At 41.6% G+C, this 23,664-nt stretch overlaps 2 protein-coding genes across 23 annotated transcripts in view; one reads left to right on the forward strand and one right to left on the reverse strand.

Annotated features, from left to right (window-relative positions):
- The window catches only part of FAM169B (Protein), a 106,799-nt gene extending 100,954 nt beyond the window's left edge, over nucleotides 1-5,845 (reverse strand). For all 21 annotated transcript variants that reach the window (XR_014957701.1, XR_014957685.1, XR_014957687.1 and 18 more), the window contains exon 1: nucleotides 5,788-5,845. Coding sequence is in view for 1 of the 21 variants with exons in the window: in XM_085588926.1 (XP_085445052.1) it covers nucleotides 5,788-5,821 (34 nt within the window). In the remaining 20 variants the exon portion in view is untranslated. The remainder of the gene's footprint in view (nucleotides 1-5,787) is intronic.
- A 742-nt stretch (nucleotides 5,846-6,587) lies between these two features.
- Nucleotides 6,588-22,494, forward strand: PGPEP1L (pyroglutamyl-peptidase I like). Of its 2 annotated transcripts, XM_085588928.1 has the most exons (7): nucleotides 6,588-6,851; nucleotides 7,328-7,758; nucleotides 11,216-11,508; nucleotides 14,100-14,152; nucleotides 20,261-20,377; nucleotides 20,839-21,068; nucleotides 21,999-22,494. In XM_085588928.1, the coding sequence occupies exons 3-7, from the start codon at nucleotides 11,475-11,477 to the stop codon at nucleotides 22,189-22,191; spliced, it is 627 nt and encodes a 208-aa protein (XP_085445054.1). In that variant the 5' UTR covers nucleotides 6,588-6,851; nucleotides 7,328-7,758; nucleotides 11,216-11,474; the 3' UTR covers nucleotides 22,192-22,494. The 2 variants fall into 2 exon arrangements, with proteins under 2 accessions (XP_085445054.1, XP_085445053.1); XM_085588927.1 differs by having other exon boundaries at nucleotides 6,588-10,994.
- The last annotated feature ends 1,170 nt before the right edge of the window (nucleotides 22,495-23,664 follow it).

Here is a 23,664-nt window from a genome sequence, read left to right on the forward strand (position 1 = left end):
ATTTCCCAAAACTTAAGGTAATCCACAATTTTTGAAATGAAAAAAAAAATAGACAAGGAAATTAAATAACTGATTTAATTATTTAGCTTTTTAAATAAAAATATTTAGCTGAAACCACATTAATTAAAATGTTTTGAAGGCTAGAAAAGCAAGTGCATATTGAGGAGACTCACGTAATGGTGAGTTCATACTGAAGGGATATTTCCTCCACTCTAACCTGCAGTAGTCCCACAATGAAAGTTCCAGCAAATAAGTTCCAACTATATCTGTTTTTTCTCAGATGGCTCTTTAGCACTGTTACACTTAAAAATATAAAGCCACATCCTACTCATAGTACAAATAAACTAAAATACATCTGTGTAAACAGGCTACCCCTGTCCTATTACACACACAATGCACATCTGGACTGGCATGTTTAGCACAAAGTTTTAACCCAATGTAATTTAAAAAAGCTGAGGTATTACAGCCCAGAAACAGACTTTACAAATAAAAACTGCAGCATACTGTTAAACCATGGAAGTGCTACCAGCTCTAGCTATGACATATCAGAATTCATATTTCTGCACATTTAACTTTGTTTTTCACAGAGCTTAGATGTAAAAAAGAAAGAGGCAGCTTACAGAATAATTCAGGGGAAAATGCTGGAGAAAAGGGAGATTCAGGACTGTCATTAATTCAGGCTTTGAGGTTCACATTTACATCAGGTTTTCCAAGGATATTATAATGATTCAGTGTGATTGTTGCTAATACCTCTGAACTTGTGAACATCAGCATCAAGTTCTTAATAAATATTGGCTTTCACACAATCAAGAAATGGGCAGAAGTGTTCCTGGAAAAGTCTAACTTTGACTACTCAGGGCAGAGGTATGGATTTTGGAATTATAGAATGATTCAGGTGGGAAGGGACCTTAAAGATCATCAATTTTCTACCATGGGCAGGGACACCTTCCACTATCCCAGGTTGCTCCAAGCCTGGTCTAAACTGGCCTTGGAGACTTCCAGGGATGGGGCAGCCACAGCTTCTCTGGTGTCAGACTTGTCTTTTCTTGCATATGGAAGCAAATACTCAAATGGCAAGAATTTGTCAACTTAATTATTTGCCTATCCCCTAAACAAAATCCAGAACAACTGGAAAGAGGCTGATTTGAAAGGAAAATGGCAGGAAAGGTTCTTTGGACAGCAGTAGATCTTTTATGAAGCACAAGTGTAAATGCAGATAGTGGCAATTCAATCCTCTACAAAGATGGAAGGTAGAAAGGAAGATGCATTGCTTCAAAAGCATCTTGTAACTTGAGGGAAAGAGGAAAATAATGACCCCCATTGTGATGAACACCGAATGGTGAAATGGCAGGAAATGACAACTGAGTTTGACAAATGGTCTAGCATGGAGATGAATTCATCCCATGGGGAGAAGCCAGCCAGACTGACAGGACACTTTCTGAAAATGGCTGTGTTTGAGTAATTAAAAGTTATTACCGAAACACACATGGTTACAACCTGGCACCAGGGCTAGGATTTAAGTACCACATCAAATACATTTCCCCATTACTACCATCACCCAAAGGAAGTGTGAGAAACCTAAAGTCATGCCACACACAGCCCTTAACATCACCTCATACAAACCACAGCAGAATGTGGCACACCAGGAGCACCTGAAAGCCCTGCTTTGCTATCAGAAAGGATAATATTCCCCAAGCAAAGTAGCAATGAAAATATGAGACAACTGTCTAGATTTTCAGAGATACCAGCTTCAAATACCACATAATTTCAGCTGCAAATTCTTTACATGTGACACGCCTACTGCTCCCACCAGCAGAGAGCATAAGTCTGCCTAAGAAAGTCTAGCAGCCTTTCTCCAAATTACTTGCAAGGACCAATTTGCACAGCCAGAATAATTTCAAAATAAAGCAATTAATTTGAAGGGAGGGGGTGAAGGGGGGAAAAAAAGGAAAGAAACAAGAATCAAAATCCCTTCCCCCACTAATTTCCCCTTTGCTAAATTTATTACATGGCTGCAAATTAATACATCACCTGCACCAGCTATCACAAGGCTGTCTCAGAACTTGCTTTAATAAACAGCTGCCAGTAGTGGAGGAAATATGTAAACATCGCTCTTGTTCCTCTGTGCCATTGTGTCAGCTATTCTACATGTCTTTGAAGGTGCTCCAAAATCAGCATGGCTCTGCTTTTCCCTTTTTCTCCTTTTGGGAGGAGGAAAAAGCAGAGAAGGAAAGACAGGCTGGCAACAGAGGGCTAACTCTGCGCTTGCTGTGCTCTTGATAGTGAGGCTCAGTGTGTTCAAATTCAGTTTACACAGGCTCTTCTGTAAGGACAAAAGAAACCACTGCTGGTGGTTAAAAATGCAAAAGGTTTTGATTGCAATTGCTTGACAATCAGCCAAAGATATGACTAGGGAGAAAAACACAGCAAGGCAGCTATGACCAGAATGGAAGAAACAAGGAAAAACACATGGCTTGACTTCAGAGCAGAAAATTGACTTAGGCTTTGCATAAACGACAGCATACCTCCAAGCCTGCCTTATCCACAGTCTGCCTGGTATGGGAACATGTAGGCTAAAAGCAGAGCCTATTAAAAGGCATAATGTTTCTAAACGGCATCTGTTACGTCCTAATAAGCATTACTTAAAGGACACAGGCCTTAAAGTTGCTACCAAACGTGCACTTATCTGAAACTGCTGCAAGGCAATCGTTACCACAATGTCACATGACACCATTGGAATCCGAATAATAGAAAATGTTTCTATTTAGTTTGGCCTGAAATCATTATGCAGGAAAAATATGGAGGCACTTTCTGAGATTTTGAAACTGTGCAACTTCACAGGAATGAAACACCAGCAAGAATTACATCAGCAGAGCCATTTGCCATCTGTTGTCAGTAATACTATAAAGCCCAGCCACCAGACAGCAGTTTCAAAGGTTACAAACACAACGTTTTTAAGCATCCACAGACCTCCGGGTAACTGAGCAGGACAGTTTCCTTCAGAGATATGTGCAACCTGAGGGTCTGCCAATCATTCTGCAAAGCCAACACGCCAGGGCTGGGAATTGCCAGGCGAGACGTTTGGAAGTCTCTCAGTATGCAACCTTTACACAATGTGGCAAATACATACCAGCCTCATCACGTAGGTTCCTATAACACACTCACAGCCATAATGCCTGCACACCTCCCACTTGCAAATTGAAACCGGCCAGACTTTCTCCTCTGCTGTTTGTTTTCCCAAACTTTCCCTCAAGGGAAGGAGTGTGTTCACTGAAACGCTGCTATGAAAAGGGACTCTGGTTTGCTTGCTGGGTTTGGGCTGTAATTTTCCTTTGAGGGAAGTAGTTAGGATTTTGTTTCCTGATTTCTTTTCTTTCTAGAATCTAAGTACATATTTATGTTAAAGACAGCAAGGTTTCAACACCTTGCATTAGCTGTGGCAATGTTATGGCAACCCTTACCTCTTATGTACACACAGTCTGAGCAAAATTCTACCTGTTCCACACACGAGATTTTAGTTTCACTGTAGGAGTCTGGTTGTTAATCAGTCTCACCTTAGAGCTCTGAGAAGCTTTTTTACATGCAGAGGCCACGTTCCTGACAGTGCCTATATACTACCTGAATTTTGTGTTTCCACCTTCCAGGCTGCTGACCTCCTTCCTATAAACTGATTAGCACGGATTTTATGGGTGGCAGGGAGATTTCCATCTTCCTAGAGAGACAGATGGAAATTTAAGGCTTCATTAATGCAATTACCAAACTAGATATACAGGTTTCTCACTCACTATTTCTCAGGCTCCAGAGCTGCATATACATGGTTGCTCACTGCTTCTGTTAGGTGGTTAATACATACAAACCTGACTTTCAAGGTGTTCTAGAATCAAAATGAATTTGCAAAAAGGCTGAATTTAAAACAAGTACCTCAAGTTCCAGGTCAACAGCTGGCCTGCTTCTTAACAGCAAGGTTTGCCTGGGACCTGTAAAGGGGCTTAGAAACCTGGAAGTGCAAACAATCTTTCCCTGTGAAAAACAGTTACAGGAATAGCCAGAGACCGAGTTGTAGCATCTCAATTACAGCACAACATGAACTGAAAAGCAGTATTTGCACAAGAGCTAATGGCTGGCTCTATGTGCTCTTAAAGTGTACTGCATACTCAACTCGCTTATTGACAACTGCTCCATAATTATTTTAAACATAGACTTATGCAATGACATAACTACACCAAAACTCAGACAATACTTAAAAACGTCAGTTGTCCTAAAAGAGGAAGGGGATGGAAGAACAACTATTCTAAAAATTCAACCTGAGGGTGATGAAAAAGGGAAAAATCTAGACATTAATCAAACTGCCCAACACTACAATGCTTCCTTGGACATGAAAACCCAAGTTCTATTCATCTAGAGATATTTTATTCAAGAAAATCAGTAGAACTGAGAGTCTTTCCTCACTGTCCCCAAAAAATAGCATTATTACAAATGTTTGATTTCCATAAGTGGTTGATAGGAGGGGGAAAATAGAGCAATCTGACTGCAGTGCATTTAGCCATGAGCAGCTAGAGGAACTAATGAACAACATCATTATTTTACTGAAGGGGATGAAGTAGGTGCTTTAGATAAATGGCAGCAACTTAAAATGTGTTTCAGAAGATAAATTCACTTTCTCTCCATTTACCTGCTAGCGTGACAAATTAAGAAAGAAGAGTATAAAACCAGAGCAGGAGGGAAAGCAGTGCAAAAGCTAACTGATGTGATGCAACGGGCCCTTATCCAAACAAGTGCATGAACAGAGATCGTTGGAAGTCCTCCTAGGCAAACACAAACCCAGAACACTGCACATGCCAGACTCCTCTGGAAATCCATGGTGGTGTATGTGCAAAAGATCCACCTGTGCTAAAATCACGTCCCTTACCAAGCACTGGGAGCTTGGCCATTTGGGAACTGACACGATGTCTGTTAATTTCAAAGCACTGTAACTCCACCAGGTACTGAAGGGCTGAGTTCTGCTGGGCAGAGCAGCTCTTCACCCACTGCCAGGAACACCAGCAAATCAATTCCTGCTGAAAGGAGACGAGGGGAGAATGGCTTTTTCACAAGGAAGTTCATCCTCTATGTCTACGTGCTTCTTGTTCTACTCACCTCGTCAATAGCAAAGAAAAGCTTTAATGAGTACTTTTAAAAGGAAGGGTACTATATAGTATATGTATAAGCAATATATTAGTATACTATACTTTGAACACTATTCTGCAGTATACAAAGTCTTTTACATCTCAAGACCAAAACAGTCCAACTATTTTTGTGTAGTCAAGAACCAACGTGTTTATGGCTCCTTTGTCCCTGTTAAACCCTGCTGCTTTTGTTAAACCCGGGTTTTGCTCAGTTTGGATAAACAACTGCCGATGGTGCCTTTGAAAATGGATATTTTTATGCAGTGCTCCTTAATGGCTGAGTACTTAAGATCTACTGAAGTCTTGCTGAAACCCCGAACACACACTGCAAACAGGAGGTCGGGGATCATCCTCTCCCCACCATCACCTGCCGAACCACAGCGGGCAGGACCCTCTCTGGGCAGGCTTGGACTAGCCGAACACCTGGAAAAGTCACCTGGACGCAGGAAAAGGGGAAAATAAACGCTGCTGTGGGCGACCCTGTGCGCAGGGCTCGGGCTGCCCGCTCCCCAGGCAGGGACCCGGCCTCTCACGGCGCGGTACGGCCGCGGGCAGAGGTCCCGGCAAAGCCCCGAGTGTTTCGCGGCGCCTCGGCCGGCCCGAGCCGCCTCCTCCCTCTTACCCACGGCGGCTCTTCCTCCTCCCTCGGCCGCCATCACTTCCTGCGGGGCGGCGCGGGCAGCCCGGAGCGGGCCGAGGGCGGCGGAAGGCGGCGAGCGGCGGGGCCGTGCCCGGAGAGGCGAGGGGCGGCTGGCGAGACCGGCTGTGGGCTCCGGGAATGCCCACGGGCTCCGGGAATGTCCATGACTCCGGGAATGTCCATGACTCCGGGAATGCCCTCGGGCTCCGGGAATGCCCTCGGACCCCGGGAATGCCCATGAGCTCCGGGAATGTCCATGACTCCGGGAATGCCCTCGGGCTCCGGGAATGCCCACGGGCTCCGGGAATGCCCATGACTCCGGGAATGCCCATGAGCTCCGGGAATGTCCACGGACTCCGAGAATGCCCTCGGGCTCCGGGAATGCCCACGGGCTCCGGGAATGTCCATGACTCCGGGAATGCCCTCAGCCCCTGGGAATGCTCTCAGCCCCCGGGAATGCCCTCGGACCCCGGGAATGCCCTCGGACCCCGGGAATGCCCTCAGGCTCCGGGAATGCCCTCAGCCCCTGGGAATGCCCTCGGACCCCGGGAATGCCCTCAGCCCCCGGGAATGCCCTCAGGCTCCGGGAATGCCCTCGGACCCCGGGAATGCCCTCAGGCTCCGGGAATGCCCTCGGCCCCCGGGAATGCCCTCGGCCCCCGGGAATGCCCTCAGCCCCCGGGAATGCCCTCGGACCCCGGGAATGCCCTCGGGCTCCGGGAATGCCCTCAGCCCCCGGGAATGCCCTCAACCACCGGGAATGCCCTCAGCCCCCGGGAATGCCCTCGGGCTCCGGGAATGCCCTCGGCCCCCGGGAATGCCCTCAGCCCCTGGGAATGCCCACGGACCCCGGGAATGCCCTCGGCCGCCGCTATCCAGGCGCTGCCTTCGTGAGCTCAGTTGCCCACGCCGCATCTGAACTCACAAAACTCCCGTCAAAAATTTCAGCTTATTTCTTTAAAAGGCACAGAACGACAAACCATAAACCTAGCGCCGGTTTGTGTTAACGCGGCGTGGCGTGAGGCAGAAGGTTTACGAGGGGAAAGGTTGTACAAAAGTAACATTTTTATAGCATTCTGCAGTGACCACTGTTACTCTGAAAGAGGCTTTTGGAAAAGCTAGGCAGCTGCCTGCCGTTCATTACCACAAACCATAAAACTGAGGTACAGGGACTAAAACCAATACACAGTTGTCAAAATTTAAAGTAAAATTCAGGATGGGATTCAGGGCAGCCTTAATAACCCCATAGTAGGGTCACTCAATTATATTTAAAATAATAGACACAAATATCAGAGTCATAGAGGTCTAAGATACATGGAAATAAGAGTACATTTGCAAAGAAATAAACTCATCTTTGCACTTTGAGCTCCCAGGTACGCTGCTGTGACCTGGAGACCCAACTCAACAGGGACTCCATTGCCTGTCAGCACAACAACCAAAAAAACCCCTTAGCACTGCTCCTCCTTTCAAATGCTTTAAAACACACAATAAATTTGATTTTTTTTTTTTTTCCCCTGTACAGGACAAAGTTTTAGCCCATCCAGTGATGCTCCAAAGAGCAGATGTCGCATCCCGCACCTTAGAGACCATCAGTGGATTTCAGCACATGCTCGTGATCCCTCGAAGCTTTGTACATTCCAGCTCTTCCCATGTCACCCACACCCAGAAATTTGGTCCTGGGCTAAACCTGGTCCAAGGTCTCATTTGATACAGCAGGAAAGACAGGAAGCTGAAACCACACAAGTGCTGTTGGTGGGCTGACAATAGCTGGTAAAAGATTCAAGAGAAAAGATACAAAAGAAGAAAAAAAAAAAAAAAAAATTATCAACCAGAAAACATGATGATAACTCTAATGGTGAAGATCAGCCCATACCAATAAATATCAGAGACTTTCTCCAGCCTATTAGAAACTTCCTGGCTAGCTAAAACTCATCCATTTTCTTATCACCAGAGGTAAGCATGTTATTGTTCAGCCCAGCAATATGTTAGTTGCAGCTATTTTACATATTAGCTGATAAACAGTTAATTAAATTGTGTGTATCCTGCTTGCAGAGGCTCTTTGTGCTGGTAAATGACATCTGAAAAAAGCAACCTGTTGATCATGGATTGCATGTGCCCTGCTAAATCCTTTTTCCCCATAATAAACAAAAAATTAAATTAAAAACCTGTCCATACACAGCTATTAGTTTTGATAATACTGCAAGAAGACTAGAACTGATACTGTAACAGCCACTCAGCAGCATGTCTATATTCAACTCATATTCAGTTGCAATTTTCCCCATAAAAATAGGTGTATACCAATGGATTCAATTGCTGAAGAACTAAAATAAATAATCAAATGGCACAAAACACATGACAGTTCCTATCCAAAAACAGACCCTGGCACAGCTTGCCCAGGGAAGCTGTGTCTGCCCCATTCTCTGAAGTGTTCAGGGCCAGGTTGGATGGGGTTTGGAGCAACCTGGGATAGTGTAAGGTGTCTTTGCTAAAAAAAAAAAAAAACTGAGTGAAACTACCATTATATTTTTCAATTTACCATTTCCATGGATTTTGCTGTAGAAGAGGCCTCATTCCACAGGGAACAGTGAGCTTTACACTGAAATGTTTGTATCCTCTCTTTTTGTGACATCGCTTTCTATCTACATAAAAACCAGATTCAGTCTTTCCTGAGGACCATTTATTTTTATTAGAATGGAAAAGAAATATGGAGTTTTAAATCCTGAAATTTCTATTTAAAGTCCCATTATAGTTTAGTGTTAAATAGCATAACAGCTTGATTTCTCCCTCCTCTCAATTAAGTGTTGAACAGCTGAGATAAAAATTGGAATATATTACAGTCCACTTCACAGTTTAAAACATTGGTCAGTGGCTGCCAATAACAAGAAATAAAATAAATATATGTAAGTAATAATAAAAGATATAAAAATTAAAGAGCAGTTTCTAAATGAAGGGCCATATTCTGTTCTTCTTAAAATTTTACTAAAAAGCTACTCAAGCAGTGTGCTGCCAGCTCTGCGGTGTGGTCAGAATGCATTTGCAGAAAATTTATTTTTCTGTTACTCAGCAGCAGTTCAAACAATTTTTGAACGTATCAGATAAATGTGGAGAAAAATATTCAAGGTGATAACCAGGATTTTCATAGTTGAATTGCCTCCATTTCTTCTGTACCTCAAGATGACTGCCATGCCAATCACATCTGTGTGTAGCAAGAAGAAAAACAACCAGTGTTTAGCTGAGTCAGCTGTGTCTGTGACTTGCCTTCAAATAGCGAAGGCTTGGATTCTTAATTATGGATGGGGAGATTAATTTGCACAGACCTCAAATATCCAGTGACCCTCAAATCCATTGTTTTGGGCACAGATACCCATGGGAGTGCTAATATTAAAGCTACAATCATATTTTAACAAAAACTTCAAGAGCAGCTTCTGCTTCAACTGAAGAAATGTTAGGAAAGAAGAGGTTTAATTTCATTTCTGAATAATTTCTGAGTAAGGCTCAATTCAAATATTTCAATTCTTTTTTAACTGTGTGGCACAGCTGCAATAAATGCATTATTACTCCAAGTATACTGCCATCCACAAAGCTTGGGAACATGAGCAACCAATTAAATCAGTGCAAAAATTAATTTCAGTGGTCTCTGTCAAATTCTGGTTTATTTCAACCACTAGCATTCCTCCCACACTTGCACAAGCATTTACCAACACTGAATCAGAATCAGGTCTCAGAATCTTTACTTCCAATTCAACAAAGATCTCCTTAAGAAAAGGGAATAACTTAACTTTTCAAGACAATACTTCTCCCCCACTACAAATTTCTACTAGCTTCTTCATAAAGACTTAGTGAATTAATCTTTTCTACTCTGTATTTTCTTCTACTCCCTTTTGCCAGCTGTAAAAACTTTAAAAATTAGTACTACATTCCAAAAAGATCATATCAGTTGTTTCAGAGTGCATGGAACTAATAGACTTACATCTCCCCTCTGGAAGAATATCTCATGAAATACCTAATATTTTACAGCATTCAAGCAATACCCTTCATATATATGTGTATAAAGCAGCTCTCATGTCCCAAAGAAAATAGAAATTCTCACTCTGGAAATTAATTAAGACTTTAAATCTTGCCTTATTCCTTACAAATTCTTTGTTCATTAGACCACCCTGTACTTAGATTTTTTTCCTAAAAAACCCAGCATAAATCAAAACTATGAGAAGACTGGTATTCACTGCCCTGTTCAGAATCATAGGAAATGTTTTAATGACTGGTCAAACATAAAAATTAATGGATAAAAATCTTTGACATAAGAGTATGAAGGACTGTAAGATTTTAGAAGTAATTCAGTGCTGCCAATGGCAGATTCTGCCTTATTTAAAGCTGTTTCCTCTATTAGAAGCTCCTTCAGCCCCAGCAGCTAGCAAAAGTTAATTCTGCAAGTTGTGTTAGGGGAAGAAATGGATGGTGGAATAAATGGATAGTGGTCTTTTAAATAAATGGATGGTGGTCTTTTAAATAAAGAGAGCCCACACATCTTTTTGTGTTTCAGCACGGGACAATTTAAATGACAGACACAGGTCATCACTCCAAACCTCATTCAGCCACCACCCAACCCAAGGGATTTCTTCAGAGATTTTTCTTTTTTTTTCCCCCTAAGGTCTCTCAATTAGCAACTCTCTTGAGATAATATAGTGGCTTTCTATTCTTAGCTTATTTCTCCCCTCCCTCTCTCTCACACACATACACACACACACACACTTCCTACTCAAAACAAGACCCAGTGAAACCCTCTGCCCACATAGTTATAATTCCCAAGAGAACTTGCATATGCTTTTGTTTTGGGCAGTGACAATGTGCATATGTTTTGATTTCAGGCCCCCCCATTGGCTCTCAGGCTCCACTCTAATGAAGACAGACCAGCTATTAAACTCACCAGTTTCAGCAGGCTATAACCCAGCTTCTAGAGTTCCTCTGACCTTGCAAGTTGGAGTGAGATTTTCTAACATGTTGCCTGCTAAAGGATATTACCAAGTAAATGTTTTGGGCTAGCAAATACACACATTTTCCTGTTGGTGTTTTGTTTGAAAAGTGTACACTGCTTGGACTCTTTCATAACAAGCCTGAGATAAAGATCAAGAGTAGTAAATCAGATAAGTGCTGTGAAGAGGAACAGCAAAGTTACCCCTGAGCTTAAGCTGGTAAGAAAAAGTCCAAGAAGAGTGGAAATGGAGAGATAAGTTTTTGTAGTTGTCATTCCTCATCATTAAAGTGAGTTACAACTGCTAAAAACAGAATACCCACAGAGCTATAATCAAACTGATTCAAATAATTTTCTCTTTACTTGTACATAAACAAGTGATGAAAAATATTGCTGGATATTTTGCAAGAAATTTCTTAAAGCTTTTCCTCTTCTTCCTAGATACTCCACACCCAGGAATGGAAAGAGCTTGGGCAGTCCCAGTCAGCCAGTCAGTCAGACTTCTATCTTTAATAGAGACATAATCATTTCTGCCTTTAAAAGTTACATGAGTCACAAATCATCCCTGCCATGTGAAGCCAGACTCATCACAGTTGGAAGAAAAAAGGTGCCCCAAATGAAGTTTGCTACAGATACCTGAATTATAATACTGTTTGGAACTGAAAGACAAGACGATTCCACCTTCTGGAGCATAGATGTCATGGATTCAAATTCCAACACTGTGGTGGTGACTGGTAAGATTTGTATTTCATTCTTTGAGCCAGAGATGGTATGCACGCATGCTTGATCTTTGTCATAAACAGTTTCCTAGGGGGAAGAAGAGTGGCAAATGCTCATACTAACATTTCCAAATGGAAAAGAACTTGCTGTGCCTTCCTAAGAAAAATCAGATGCATGTCAGAGGAAACAGACTGCAGTCTGCCCTCCTTACTGCCGTCCAGTTTGGTTTGTTGTTCATTCTCTCCATGTTTTAAACTTTGTTGACATTATCTCTGATCCAAACCACATAGCTCAAGGCAGTGCAGGCTACTATTAGATAAAGCTTACCCTAAAGAAGCTCTGAAGCAAGAAAACCAGGTTGCATCACAATGTCATACAGTCAGTGTCCAGAATTAGAGCAGCACATGGCAACTTTCAGGGGCTCAGTTTCATGGCAAGGTAAGGGAGTTTTAAACAGGAGATGCTGCCTCATCACTGCTAAACTAAACCATTCCATTTAAATATACCAAAGGAACATGCCTGAACATGCAGCACAAGGGGACCAAATTTGGAGTTTCTCTTGTTGGCTCCAACAAGTGCAGCATCACAGAGGCAGAACCAGCAGCTCAGAGAGTGCTGAGCTTTAAAAGGTTAAAGCTCCTAAGGAATGCTGCTGCTCGCTGTTCCTCTTGTTGCCACTGGCTCATCTAAGGGCAATCATTACACATATCTTGACATGTGAGTTGCTGGATAATTTTCCACTGCAGGTCATCTGAGGATATAGGGACGAGGGTGAAGCTACATCAAAGAGATTTGCATCTTGCTGTTTTCAATTAAACACTTTTTTTTTTTTTTTTAATAGCTGCAAGATGGGCAGAACTAGTCTGGCTTGCTCCAGCTGTAACTGCAGATGAGCTGGATGGGAGTGCAGGAGAGGGCAGGAGGTATTTGCTAACCTCCTAAAAAGCTGACAGTCTGGTTCTCTCCTATGATATTTATGGCACATATCCTTGTTGGGAGGACTTCTTAGCACCCTGTTTGTTTTTTCCTCCCTTTAGATCACCATTTATGTCCAGAAATCTCCTTGGTCAAAAAGCTTTAGACTAGTTAAGACACATGTGCATCTTTAATCTACTAGATAGATTATCACAGCATGTCTCTGTCACATTTTCACCTGCTCAGAATACAAACCTGCTGGCAGGGAGCCCAGTTTATTTTATGGAGCCCAGTAACATTCAGCCAGTTACCTCTCCACATTGCTGTAGGTATTGCAGTAAAACACTCGTAGATTTAGTTATTTTTCATAGCAATTTTATCCTAAGCAGTAGTTTCTTAGGGCTACCACTGACAGAAGTGTTTCATTGTGAGCTACCTAATAACTTCATTATAATTCTGAATTTCTGCACACACAGGCACAGAAATTTGTACAACTACAGCTCCAAAATGGAGCAGGTGCCACCCGAATTTTGTTCTCAAAGCAGAGTGGGATTAATGAGGTTTTGTGTTTCCTGGAAATCTGAAATGAGCACCATTTTCTTTGTTCCCTCCCCATAGGAGAAACTCAAACCTGGGGAAAATATTGTCAAAAATATAAGCTTTTCATAACATTAAAGAGAAAAGATGGAGCCGTTATGAAATAAATACTAACAAATTAAGAAACACTTACAGTCTAGCACTAATTAAGCTGTCACAAGCTTCCATTTAGGCTTAATTGTCTCCACATACAAGTAGCTTTCACTGTGCAAAATGGCAATCATGTGCTGTCAAGTATTTACTTGTCCATTTAAGGATTTTAAATATTTAAGAATTATAGCATTAAAACCATTTCACAAAGTCATTTTCCTGACACCCAGTATCTAGGACTTGGCAACACTCTGGATTGAGAACATTAATTGAGATTAATAAAGATAGTGGGAGTTTTCCATCAAACTTTTTAATGACAAAATGCCCATCTGCTCAAAATTAAGTCTTTCCCCTTTTTATTAAAAAAAAAATAAACTAAAAAAGAATGCATAAAATTGAATGTAATACTTTGGAGTCAAAGTGTTATTTCCCTTTTCTTCTCTCTTTTCCTGGGGGGAAAAGTGAAGACATTTTTCCCAGCATCACAAAAGAAGCACATTTTCCCAGATAGAAAACTGTAAGTTTTCATTACTTGTGATTAAAATTAGTCCCAGATTAAATAAATTTTACTCTTTCAAACATTTTCATTAAATATGCATATCTTCATCTTCACGAGTTTTAACAATAAGAATGATACATTGACTGTGACCCAGGAGTATTTAATACCATAACTTTTAGCAGTGGTATTTCTATGGATGCTGACCCTCCCCCAAAATCAGCATTTACATGATCTGTCCTACTGGAGGTACATTTAACCAGCTCCAGTTAAGGCTCTCTCATAAGAAAGCCTTGACATGAATGAAGATTGCAGGATTAGTTCTTTGATCAGTGAATATACAAATTGAAAATGTTAAGTGTTATAAAAGCTAAATCCTATCTAAAAAACTCAACCTCCATAACCAAAAATAGGAAGATAAAGATCAAATATGTGTGTGCACACATCAGCACCTAATCTGCAATTGTAGAGTAAGCACAGGTTAAAACCACCTTTCTTTCTTTTCAGGTTTTGGTCCCTTCAGACAATACCTGGTTAATTCCAGCTGGGAAGCAGTGAAGGTAAGCATAAAAAAAAAAAAAAAGAAGGGAGGTGTTTTATTTTTTAGACATCCCAACACAAACTGGTTTTAGGATTTCCATTCCTTTTTCATGACTCATTAAACAGAATTGTGCCTCATGGAGCAGACACCCAACATAGAACAAAGAGGATAATTAAGTGAAATATTATTTTACTTGCTTTATTTTTTGTGCTCTTTAAGCACTTTAAAATATTATTCTTTATTTTAAAAATTTATTTTTACTCACGGTGCCTTCTCTACAACTATTGCATGTGCCACAGGTTATGTCTGCCTTCAGTGAACCATCATTTTATCCTGTGTGAGGTGATTTCCTTCTCACACAAGTGTAGCCTATTGAGATCTCACTGCCTGCTTCAGGAACACAGAACTTAAACTGTGCCAGCTCTAAGTGTGAGTTCACATTTCAGCTTTGGCTTCCACTTTCAAATGACAGTGAAGTCTACAGTTAAATTGAAAACAAGGTCATTCAGAGGAGTTTTTTCCTCCATACACCTTGATTGGCAGTAACAAGTCTCAGATGCAGTCTTGAAACTTCCTGCTTGTTTCCTGAATCTGTGTAGTAGAACAAATTTAGCTGGAGGATACAAAGGCATGATTGGATACCTGGCTTTCAGCATCAACTGATTCATTCTCCCTGCCGCAGACAAGAGCCTTTCCTGGCGTTCAGTTATTCTCATAAGGTACCAATGAACAGAGTTATTGTGAGAGGATCATCAACGTAAGTTTTTAGCAATCCCAAGGTAGAAAGAAGGGTACACAGTGAAATCTGAAACTAGTGGGGGAACAGTCAAAGTAGTAAAATTAAATTGGAGCATTGGTCCAAAATATATAAGAAATGACAGATAATATAGGTAAAATGGAAAGTAGGACGTGTAAAACAAACCAAGGGGACTGTGTTCTATTATGAAGGCTGAAACAAGTCCATATATTTTTTAATGCTTTTGGACACTGAAATGAGAAAGTCAGCTATAGGAAAGCATTAGTAATGACAGAAAGGTGATGGCTCTACAGGACTATAATAATAGTACAAATTTTGGTGACAGCTACTGAAGATCTGTTTTGAAAGTGAAGTGCACTCAAGTTAAGATGATTGAAAAACAAGGACCCAGTATGTTTTCCCAAAGACCAAAGCAATAGCAATTCCACCAAAACACACATCTTTTCCATTCTAGCTTTGCTGGGTGAAAAATGCTGAGTGCAGCTTGGTGTTTGGTAGAATAAATCTATTGCCCCTTCCAAGTCAAGAGGGATGTTATCCCTGTAGGCTAAAAAGAAACAAAAATATTTCTGTGATACCTTTCCACACCCCAGTCATGACAGGAGACCCATAAATTATCTTAACTCCAACTCAACATGTACCCTAAACCACAAATATTTGTCAGTTGACAGTGTTCTTTCTCATTATTTCCTGATTCCTATTGGTTCTAATTTTGGGTGCAAGATCATCCTCTTCTGGCTGAAAATAGAGCATGTTCTTTATCTGCAAGCAAAACAGCCTCGAGCGAGAACACACCAATGGGATGAGTTTTCTGTAACAATGCCATGAGCTGGCTATGCCTGGGAGTTACGTAACAAGGACCACAGCATTCCACAGCAAAACAGATGTCAGTCCTTGTGTATGGAGGAGAACAAATCCATTTCCCTCTGATGTGGCACCCTCTATGTGAAATTAATTTGTATTCAGACTGGAGATGATGCTTTGGTTTCCTACTCCCTGGCAAAGGTGGTTAATTCAGAGAAATTTGCTCCAAATCTGGAAGTACTTTGAATTTTGATAGGTTTCTCCACACTAAATAGCAATCTCACAGTATTGTTCCATTGGCCTCATTCATAGGAGTGATCTTCAGGAAGCCTTCCTGTGATCTTCAGGAAGCTTATGCACATGTATTAAAGATAACAAAATTTAGTATTTACATCTGGAAGTAATCCTGGCTTGGCTTGGGGTACCTGCATAGATCACTGGAGTGACATAAAAGCCTCCTGCCAAATCTCTTTGCTGTGAACCATGCAAGCGTGCACTCACATTCAGCCTCAGGAACACGCTGAACAGCCAGAACAGACATACTAAATATCATTGGTCAGGCTTAATGCCTTTGTAGCATTACCCAGAACTATCCTAATTATCACCCCAAAATTAAGTAGGTGCTTATCAAAAGCCTGGATAGCCCCTCAGTGATGATGTAATGCTGATACACACAGTCTTAGAAGTTCACATCCCAGAAGGGTCCTCATACCAAAAACATCTGAAATCCTGTAAAAATACATTTAACAGTTGCAGTGTCCTAATTCCAAAGTATAGCCTCACTCTCCATGCTCTTGAAATGGATCCTTGGCCAAAGAACCATGGCTGCCCTTCTATGAGCAATACTTGCTCTAAACTCACAACTGCTTCCTTAAGCTCCTCCACAAGATGCTGCTGATGTGATCAGCTGTGCCCCTGAACCTCTTTTCTTGCTGTAGAGAGGATCAGAGATTGATCCAATGAGCACAGCCCATTCCAATGCCTCATCCCTTCTATGTCCTCATTGGGCACACAGAAAAATATTATTTCTCTTACAAATTAACTGTGTACTACTACTGCCTTTTTGGTGAATAAGCCAATTTCCCTTGAAGTTCCCAGGAATCCAATGATAAATGTGAGTAAAACTCTACAAATCTCTATATCTACTGGTTTAAAAATGGTATTTATCCTGAATTTCCTTTTTAAGAATATGAAGATGTAATTTTCCAAAAACTTGAGGAATACCCCATTGTTTTTGCATGGATCTAAGTTCTCATGACAGAGACTCTCACACATGGCATTCATCAGCATTGCATTCTTCACCCATGGAGATTTTGTTCCTCAGCAGGTACCCCTCGAGTGTTCAGGGAAAAGGGGATCAAATGTACCCAAAAGCACAGACAAACCTGTCAATTCAAGGACGTGGAGAAAAGCTTCAGCACTCTTACAGCACCATCACCTGGCCCAGCATTGTTGTCTAGCACCAGAAAGACAGCTGATCTTTTAGAAACCTGTCTCACTGAGTTTTTCATGGTTCTCATAACTTCATTCACCTGAAATACCCTCCTAAAATATGCACGAAAGCTCTGCCAGCAACACTTTTAACTCTGGAAGTGCAGGACATTCTCACTAAAGGAAAACACCACCAGGTATTTACTCTGCATTTTTTGACAAATCAAAGAGTTACCACAATGTGTTAGTGCTGCAGCACCACATGGGACCTTCAGAATCCCAGATCCCCTGATTTATTTATACCAAGCTACAGATTAATGGTCCCACCTAATAACCCTTGGTCCAACCCTGTTGCAGTGTCTCCTCCAGAAAGTCCTGTCTGCAGCTTGGCAGCAAGATGACCTATCAGGCCACTCCACCATCAAGGTCAGAGTCCCCAGTTAATAGGGCACAAATGTAAGTTGAGTGACAACATTCATAGTAATTAAACTGTTAGTGCAAAAAACAGGTCACATTTCCAACTGCTTCTGGGAACTATGTCTGCTATCAGGAGATGAGGATCAGATCTCCCAGCACAGTTTTTCATCCTGCCACTGACCATGTGATCTTTGGAAATCTGTCATTTAATCTCTCTCCCTCTCTGCTTTAGTTTCATCATCTGTGAAACTAAGACATTGCTATTTAGTGCCTTCATTTCTGTGTTGGAACTTTCTTACATCCCTGAAATTTTAAGAAGGTTATCTACAGGATTAGAAAAAAACCCAACAACTTAAAACAACCAAAAACCCAAAACAAACACATAAACAAAACCCCACTAACCAGCCACACAAAACACTTTGTTTGCAATGTACTTGCAGTCTGGCTGGGCCAATTGAAACCTTCTGGTTTCCTTTCTGCACCAGCACAAGCAGTTCACAAAATTAACACATGCAACCACCTTCCCAGCAACCCAAACAGTGAAAACTCAGGCAAAATCAGTGATGTTTTCCAGTGTTTTCTAGAAGTTCAAGCTATTTCTAACACACAGTTTCCAACCTGAGGACAGTGCTGTGCAAATCACTTCTCATTGGACCAGAACACCAATGGACTTGAACTATGACCACAACTCACAACAGCTCAAGGTCAGCAGTGATAATGCTGGATTTCTTCTCCTTTCTAGAACTTCCCAAAGAGAAAATTTTCATGTTTTCTTTTCAATCACTTTTCCCACAAAACAGACCTCCAAATTTTTTCTCTTTCTTTGAAATTTCCTTTCCTGTTTCAACTACAAAAAACAGGCACCTGTTTACTCACCAGTGTGAGCTCTGGTTTCCAGGTGCAGTCACCCTCCTCTAACCATCTTCAGTCTCCCACCTTAAAAGCAAAATTGGTTCTGGTTAAGTCTGAGACATGGAGCCTTTTTTCATTTTGCTCCATGTTTACACATCTGGTCTAATGGGGTGTAAGCCCATGGCTGGGATTGTTAGACAACACAGTAATACACATTATTGACAACACGCTGAAATTGCTTAGGACATAGAGAACCATCTTCCTTTGACACAAATCCTCAGCCATTTGCTATTGGCCAGCTTCAGTTTGGTCCTGCACAAAAGTATTTCTGTATGTTTCTGCTGTGACAGCTGGTGACAACAGAATGCCTCGACCCAGAGAGCACGAGAGGAGAACAGCATTACAGCTGGCTTTGGGTCTCCATGTTCTGCACCAAAGTTTGGGGTAGTCAAGTCCTCTAAGCCTTATAGTTTAAGAGAAAGACTCTCATTAAATGTAAAAATTTGAAATGCTTTGGAAAAGAAAATGCTAATTGTGAACCAGCTGGGGTTTTCTTGTGTGGAGGCTCAGGCACAGTACAGCATTCTTCAGCAAGATGATGCAATGGGCTCTCAAAGACTGTCAGCGCCCACAGGAAAAAAGGCTGGCACTGTTCTCCAAATGTGTTTACTTCCCTGCAGGCATTGTTTCCTTGCTTTTGTCAAATAGTTTATTGAGCACAGCTAATCAATGCTTCCGCTGACAAGAAAATTGGAACAGTTTATATAGGAAGCAAGTGTTGAAGGGCAAATTTCCCAGAACTCTGGGCCTCTCTGCATGGGTATCCTGAGTGAGAAACAAAAACCTAAGAAGACAAAGACACTGATTGCAGTTACAGGTCTCCTGGGCTAATCAGACACCTCTACTTTTGCCTGTGCCCCCTTAAAAACTTAACCTGTGCCCTCCTTTGGTAGTGGAACAGGGATTTTCAACCACCATTCTATTTTCTGGGACAAAGCTTCCCACCTCAGATGAATTCCTTCTGCATCCTGCCACTGCAGCTGCTTACCTTCTGCTGAGGCCTAGGCCTGGTTTGTTAGCCCTGTTCCGCTGACAAAATCCTTTCAAGTCACTTCCATGTGACATTTATTCTCCAGACCATCTTCCAACCACCTAGCCAACCTGCTGCTTTGAAGGGTGCCTTTGTTCCATTCACCTGAATTCTGGGCATAATTATTTCTTTGGGAAATTTGGTCCTGTGTGGAGATTCAACTGTACATAATTAACAGAAGTAACATCTCAGTGACATTTCCTTTTACCAGAGAAACATTCTAGACCGAAAAATAAATTAAACTCATTCTAAATGTGACATCCTCGTGTTGACAGTGACGTTCAGCACAGCTTACCTGAACCTGGTCAAGCCAGCAGATCTCATGACCCTGGAGTGAAAAAGTTATGCTTAAGGTGAATTCTCCTTGGTTTTGTCTCTTGGCAGTGCAGTTTTTCTACCAGCTCTTACCTACAGCAAAGCCTATTTAGATGCTTTCAAGGGTGGAGCTTTTCTGAGACGCTGTCTCATGGCTCCCCAGGGCAATAACCCCTCCCACCCACTGAAGACAGCATCTCCTTGGAAAAGACCACAATGGCTCCACATGGACGGATGTGACATTAGGAAATTGCTTAGCACATTTTAGCCTCTTCCAGCTAAAAGAGAGGCAGCAACAATAAAACAAATCTCATTCAGAAACCATGGGCTAAGGTGTAGCCCTTTCAGGTGTTTTCTCAGTTGAATCAGCCCAGTTTCACAGTCAGAAATCCAATGCTTCTTTGCTGCGTCCTTGCCCTCCACACTCCTTCAAGTCCTCAATGGCTTTTTTGTAAACACAGGAGCTGTCCAAGAGGGGTCTTGGAGAAAACATCAATCTCCGGATCATGCAGCTGCCAGTGGTTTACCAAAAAGCAAAGGAGCAAGTCTGCAAGATCTGGACAGCTCTTCAGCCACTGGTGGGTAATGATGAAGTTAAACAATTTCTTCCCCTCCCCTGAATACAAAGAAAAATTCTCCAAGAGAGTATTGCAAAACATCAAACAACTCTGGAAAGTGACTATTGAAACTGTGATCAAGGTTCCAAGCTGAAATTCGGAGCACACACTAATCAGTATGCTGGTTTAACCCCGTGTCAGTTAAACAGCATAACTGATGCTGAACAAAGGAAAAGAAAATATCTACCATAAACTGCAAAACAAGTACTGCTGCTCTGCAGTCCTGACTAAACGCAACAAAAACTACAGCCTAATTTGGTTTTTATTTATAATACCTTATCAAAATTTTCTTTAGACATGAGCAAGGCTCCCCACCTTGAAGCCAGTAATTCACATAATGCTTGGCACTTTTGCATCACATGTTTTTAAAAAGCAGGTCTCATTTCTGATTTCCTATTATTCACTCTGGTGGGAAAAACCAGCTTACAGTTCACGTTGGGCTGGCTTCGTCCACCACAGCACTCATCATCCTGGAGCAGTGTGGGAAGAACAAAGGCTACCGGGAGAGGGATGCTTGTGGTTTTCACCCAGAAGGTTCCTGCTGCGTGCTAGATGGCCCAGAAAAGATTGAATCTACAATTAACATGAAGACTCTCTGGAAGAACATCTCAGTGGAAGGGATTGATATCATCCTTTCCAGAGATGCAGGAAGGTAAATGTCATGTATCAGGGCCTCACAAAAACAACTCAATCAGCTCATGTAACCCTGGAGAATCTTTGCCATGAGCTCTCCTCCAACAAAAATCATTCAGAAGCAAAATCTTCAGAGAGGCACAAATATGAAACTGGGATGATTTTAAATTTTCTGTAAAGCAGCCTCCATGAAAAGCTACAGGCAGTAGATATTTTTCCTTAGATTTATAAATTCCAAAAGAAACAAGTTCCAACATAGAACACACTGTGATGAGCAACTCCCGTAAACCTCAGCTATTAAGAGAGTCTGAAGGCAATACAGACTAGTAGCAGATTTTAATCTGTTTTTCTCAACCGGGAGGGATACAAAATGTAAATACATACACTGGAGAACAGCAATTACAGGTACTGTTAGAACCAGGCCTGTGATCTCATTATGTATTCTAGTAGCACTGAAGCAATTTTCTACTATGCTAGTCTTCATTGGAAAGGAAAACAAACCAGTAATTTTTATTTTATTTTAAATAAAAATCAGATAATATTGGCCCTTAAATTCAAGATTTTCACCCGAATTTTAAAAGGTAGAATGATTAGAAAAATATCTTTAGACAGAGAGATTTTATGGCTTAGACAAAAACTGTGTTACATGGTTGTAATTTCCAGCAGGGTGTGTTACTTTTCCCACTCCACAAGAATGCCTGCCTTGTGATATTTTTTTTTTACTTAAAGTTCTTTGTGGGTGGGTGTCTGAGAAATCAAACCATCAGATAAGCAACATTTGTTTCTCAAACTTGGTTTATTCCAGCATTTCCTTTATTCACTTAGCAAATATGTTCTTAATAATTTCATAAACCAGATCTGGTTTGGCTACTTAGAATATTTAAATTTAATCAAGGTTTACTGAGCCTTAATTCAGGTTTCTGGTTTTGTTTTGTTCTTAATATTGCAGGTACCTTTGTGATTACACCTACTACATTTCTCTGTATTATGGCAAGGGAAGAGCTGCTTTCATCCACGTCCCTCCATTATCCGAGTCGGTAACAGCAGAATTTCTAGGAAAAGCATTACAGACCATTATCTTAGCAATGTTAGAACAGTGTGGGAAACAAAGAGAGATGGATCACAGAGGGAAAAAATTATGATTTCTTAGAATGCAACTCCTTACCTCTGAAATGAAGCAGATATAAAGATTATTTAAAACCCACACACAAAGGATTTTATAGCCCACGTTATTTTCAGTGAAGTTTCCTTGCAAAACCCAACCAACCATTTGTGTCTCTTAGAAAAGGCTTGAGGGGAAAAAAACCCAAATGATTGGTGGTTCATAGTGCTAACAATAAAGTTGTTCAGATTTCAGAAAGTGTGAAACTGGACTAAAAACATTTTAGATGTTTAATCCTGGTTCTGTTGGTTAAAAAGACGTCAATAAAGACTTGCTGACCCCAGATGGATGCTCAGCTGTAAGGACTCACCATGGCATGCATGTAACAAAGATCCCCCTCAGCCCCTGTCTGAGTCCAGAGTTAAGCCCACAAAACACTTGGCTATGGGGGAAATCAAAACACACTTGGGGAATCTGGTATGGGAAGTTTTACAGTTCTCTCTTACCTACCTGCTGTAGATGCTGCTTTCCACATCAGCAACGGGCTCTGACCCAGAGTGACCAGAGAACACAGAAAACTGGAAACCAGCAGGATCTATAATGCTGTTGGTAACTTGAGTTTCAACCCAAAACAGCCACCTCCCCCAAATTCTCAGTGCCTGTCACAAGGGAAAACCCTATAGTCCTTCCACAAAGCCCAGCCCAAAGGCAAATCCAACAGCTAACCTGTCCTGAGAAAGGCAATCCTGAAGCACTGTGCTGTGGGGAGGGCTAGGGCACATGAGGTTACCTACAGAACAGGCACCAAAGGAGATTCCAAATTGTAAAATATAGGAGCAGACTCCTCCACATCTCAAACTGCTCCATACAGAAGTGCTGGGTACCACAGAGGTCACAGCACTGCCCTTCAGCACACAGGGAATGTCCACGCTCTCCTCTGAAATCCTGCTGCCAGCAGAAAAGGACAAGATGAAAATCACTCAGGAGCAGCACAGCAGCAGCTCAATCTGGACACCTGGGATTTCTTGAGGGAAACAAAAGCCTCTTCCTCAAGCACCATCAGTAAAAAGCACAAGAGACAAACACAACAGCACAGGCAGCTGCTGGGGCTTCAGGCCACCTCTGAGCTTTGTTTTAGTCAACATGTTGATGCCAAGAGTCTGAGGAAGTGGAAACACCAAGCTAATCCTGGTTTTTTGAAACCAGGTGCTGGCTGGCTGAATGCCTCACACGGGGATTGCTCTGTAGGTAAATAAATAACAATGCTCACCTTATTCATAGGAACGGCCTCATGCAAAACTGCTCAAATCTCAGCCATGAAGGATCCAAAAGCTCAGTGTCTCTGGATGAAAATACTTTTGATTTCAACCAAACAATGGCAGTACTAACTCTAATTAAGAGTAGCTCAATTAGATGCAGCAAGAAAGGGCAGAGGAAGACCAGAGCAGCTTTTCTGAGTTTTCTAACCTGTTCTTGCTTTGCATAAGAAGCAACAAAATCAGAAACAAACAAA

Source organism: Lonchura striata, chromosome 10 (genome assembly GCF_050655825.1).
Source record: "Lonchura striata isolate lonStrDom1 chromosome 10, ASM5065582v1, whole genome shotgun sequence".
Taxonomy (NCBI): domain Eukaryota; kingdom Metazoa; phylum Chordata; class Aves; order Passeriformes; family Estrildidae; genus Lonchura; species Lonchura striata.

Coding starts and splice junctions, on each gene's coding strand:
- PGPEP1L (XM_085588927.1), top strand. CDS start 11,475: ATGGATTCAAATTCCAACACTGTGGTGGTGACTG. Junction 14,153..20,260: donor CCAGCTGGGAAGCAGTGAAG/GTAAGCATAAAA, acceptor TTGTAAACACAG/GAGCTGTCCAAGAGGGGTCT. Junction 21,069..21,998: donor CTTTCCAGAGATGCAGGAAG/GTAAATGTCATG, acceptor TTAATATTGCAG/GTACCTTTGTGATTACACCT.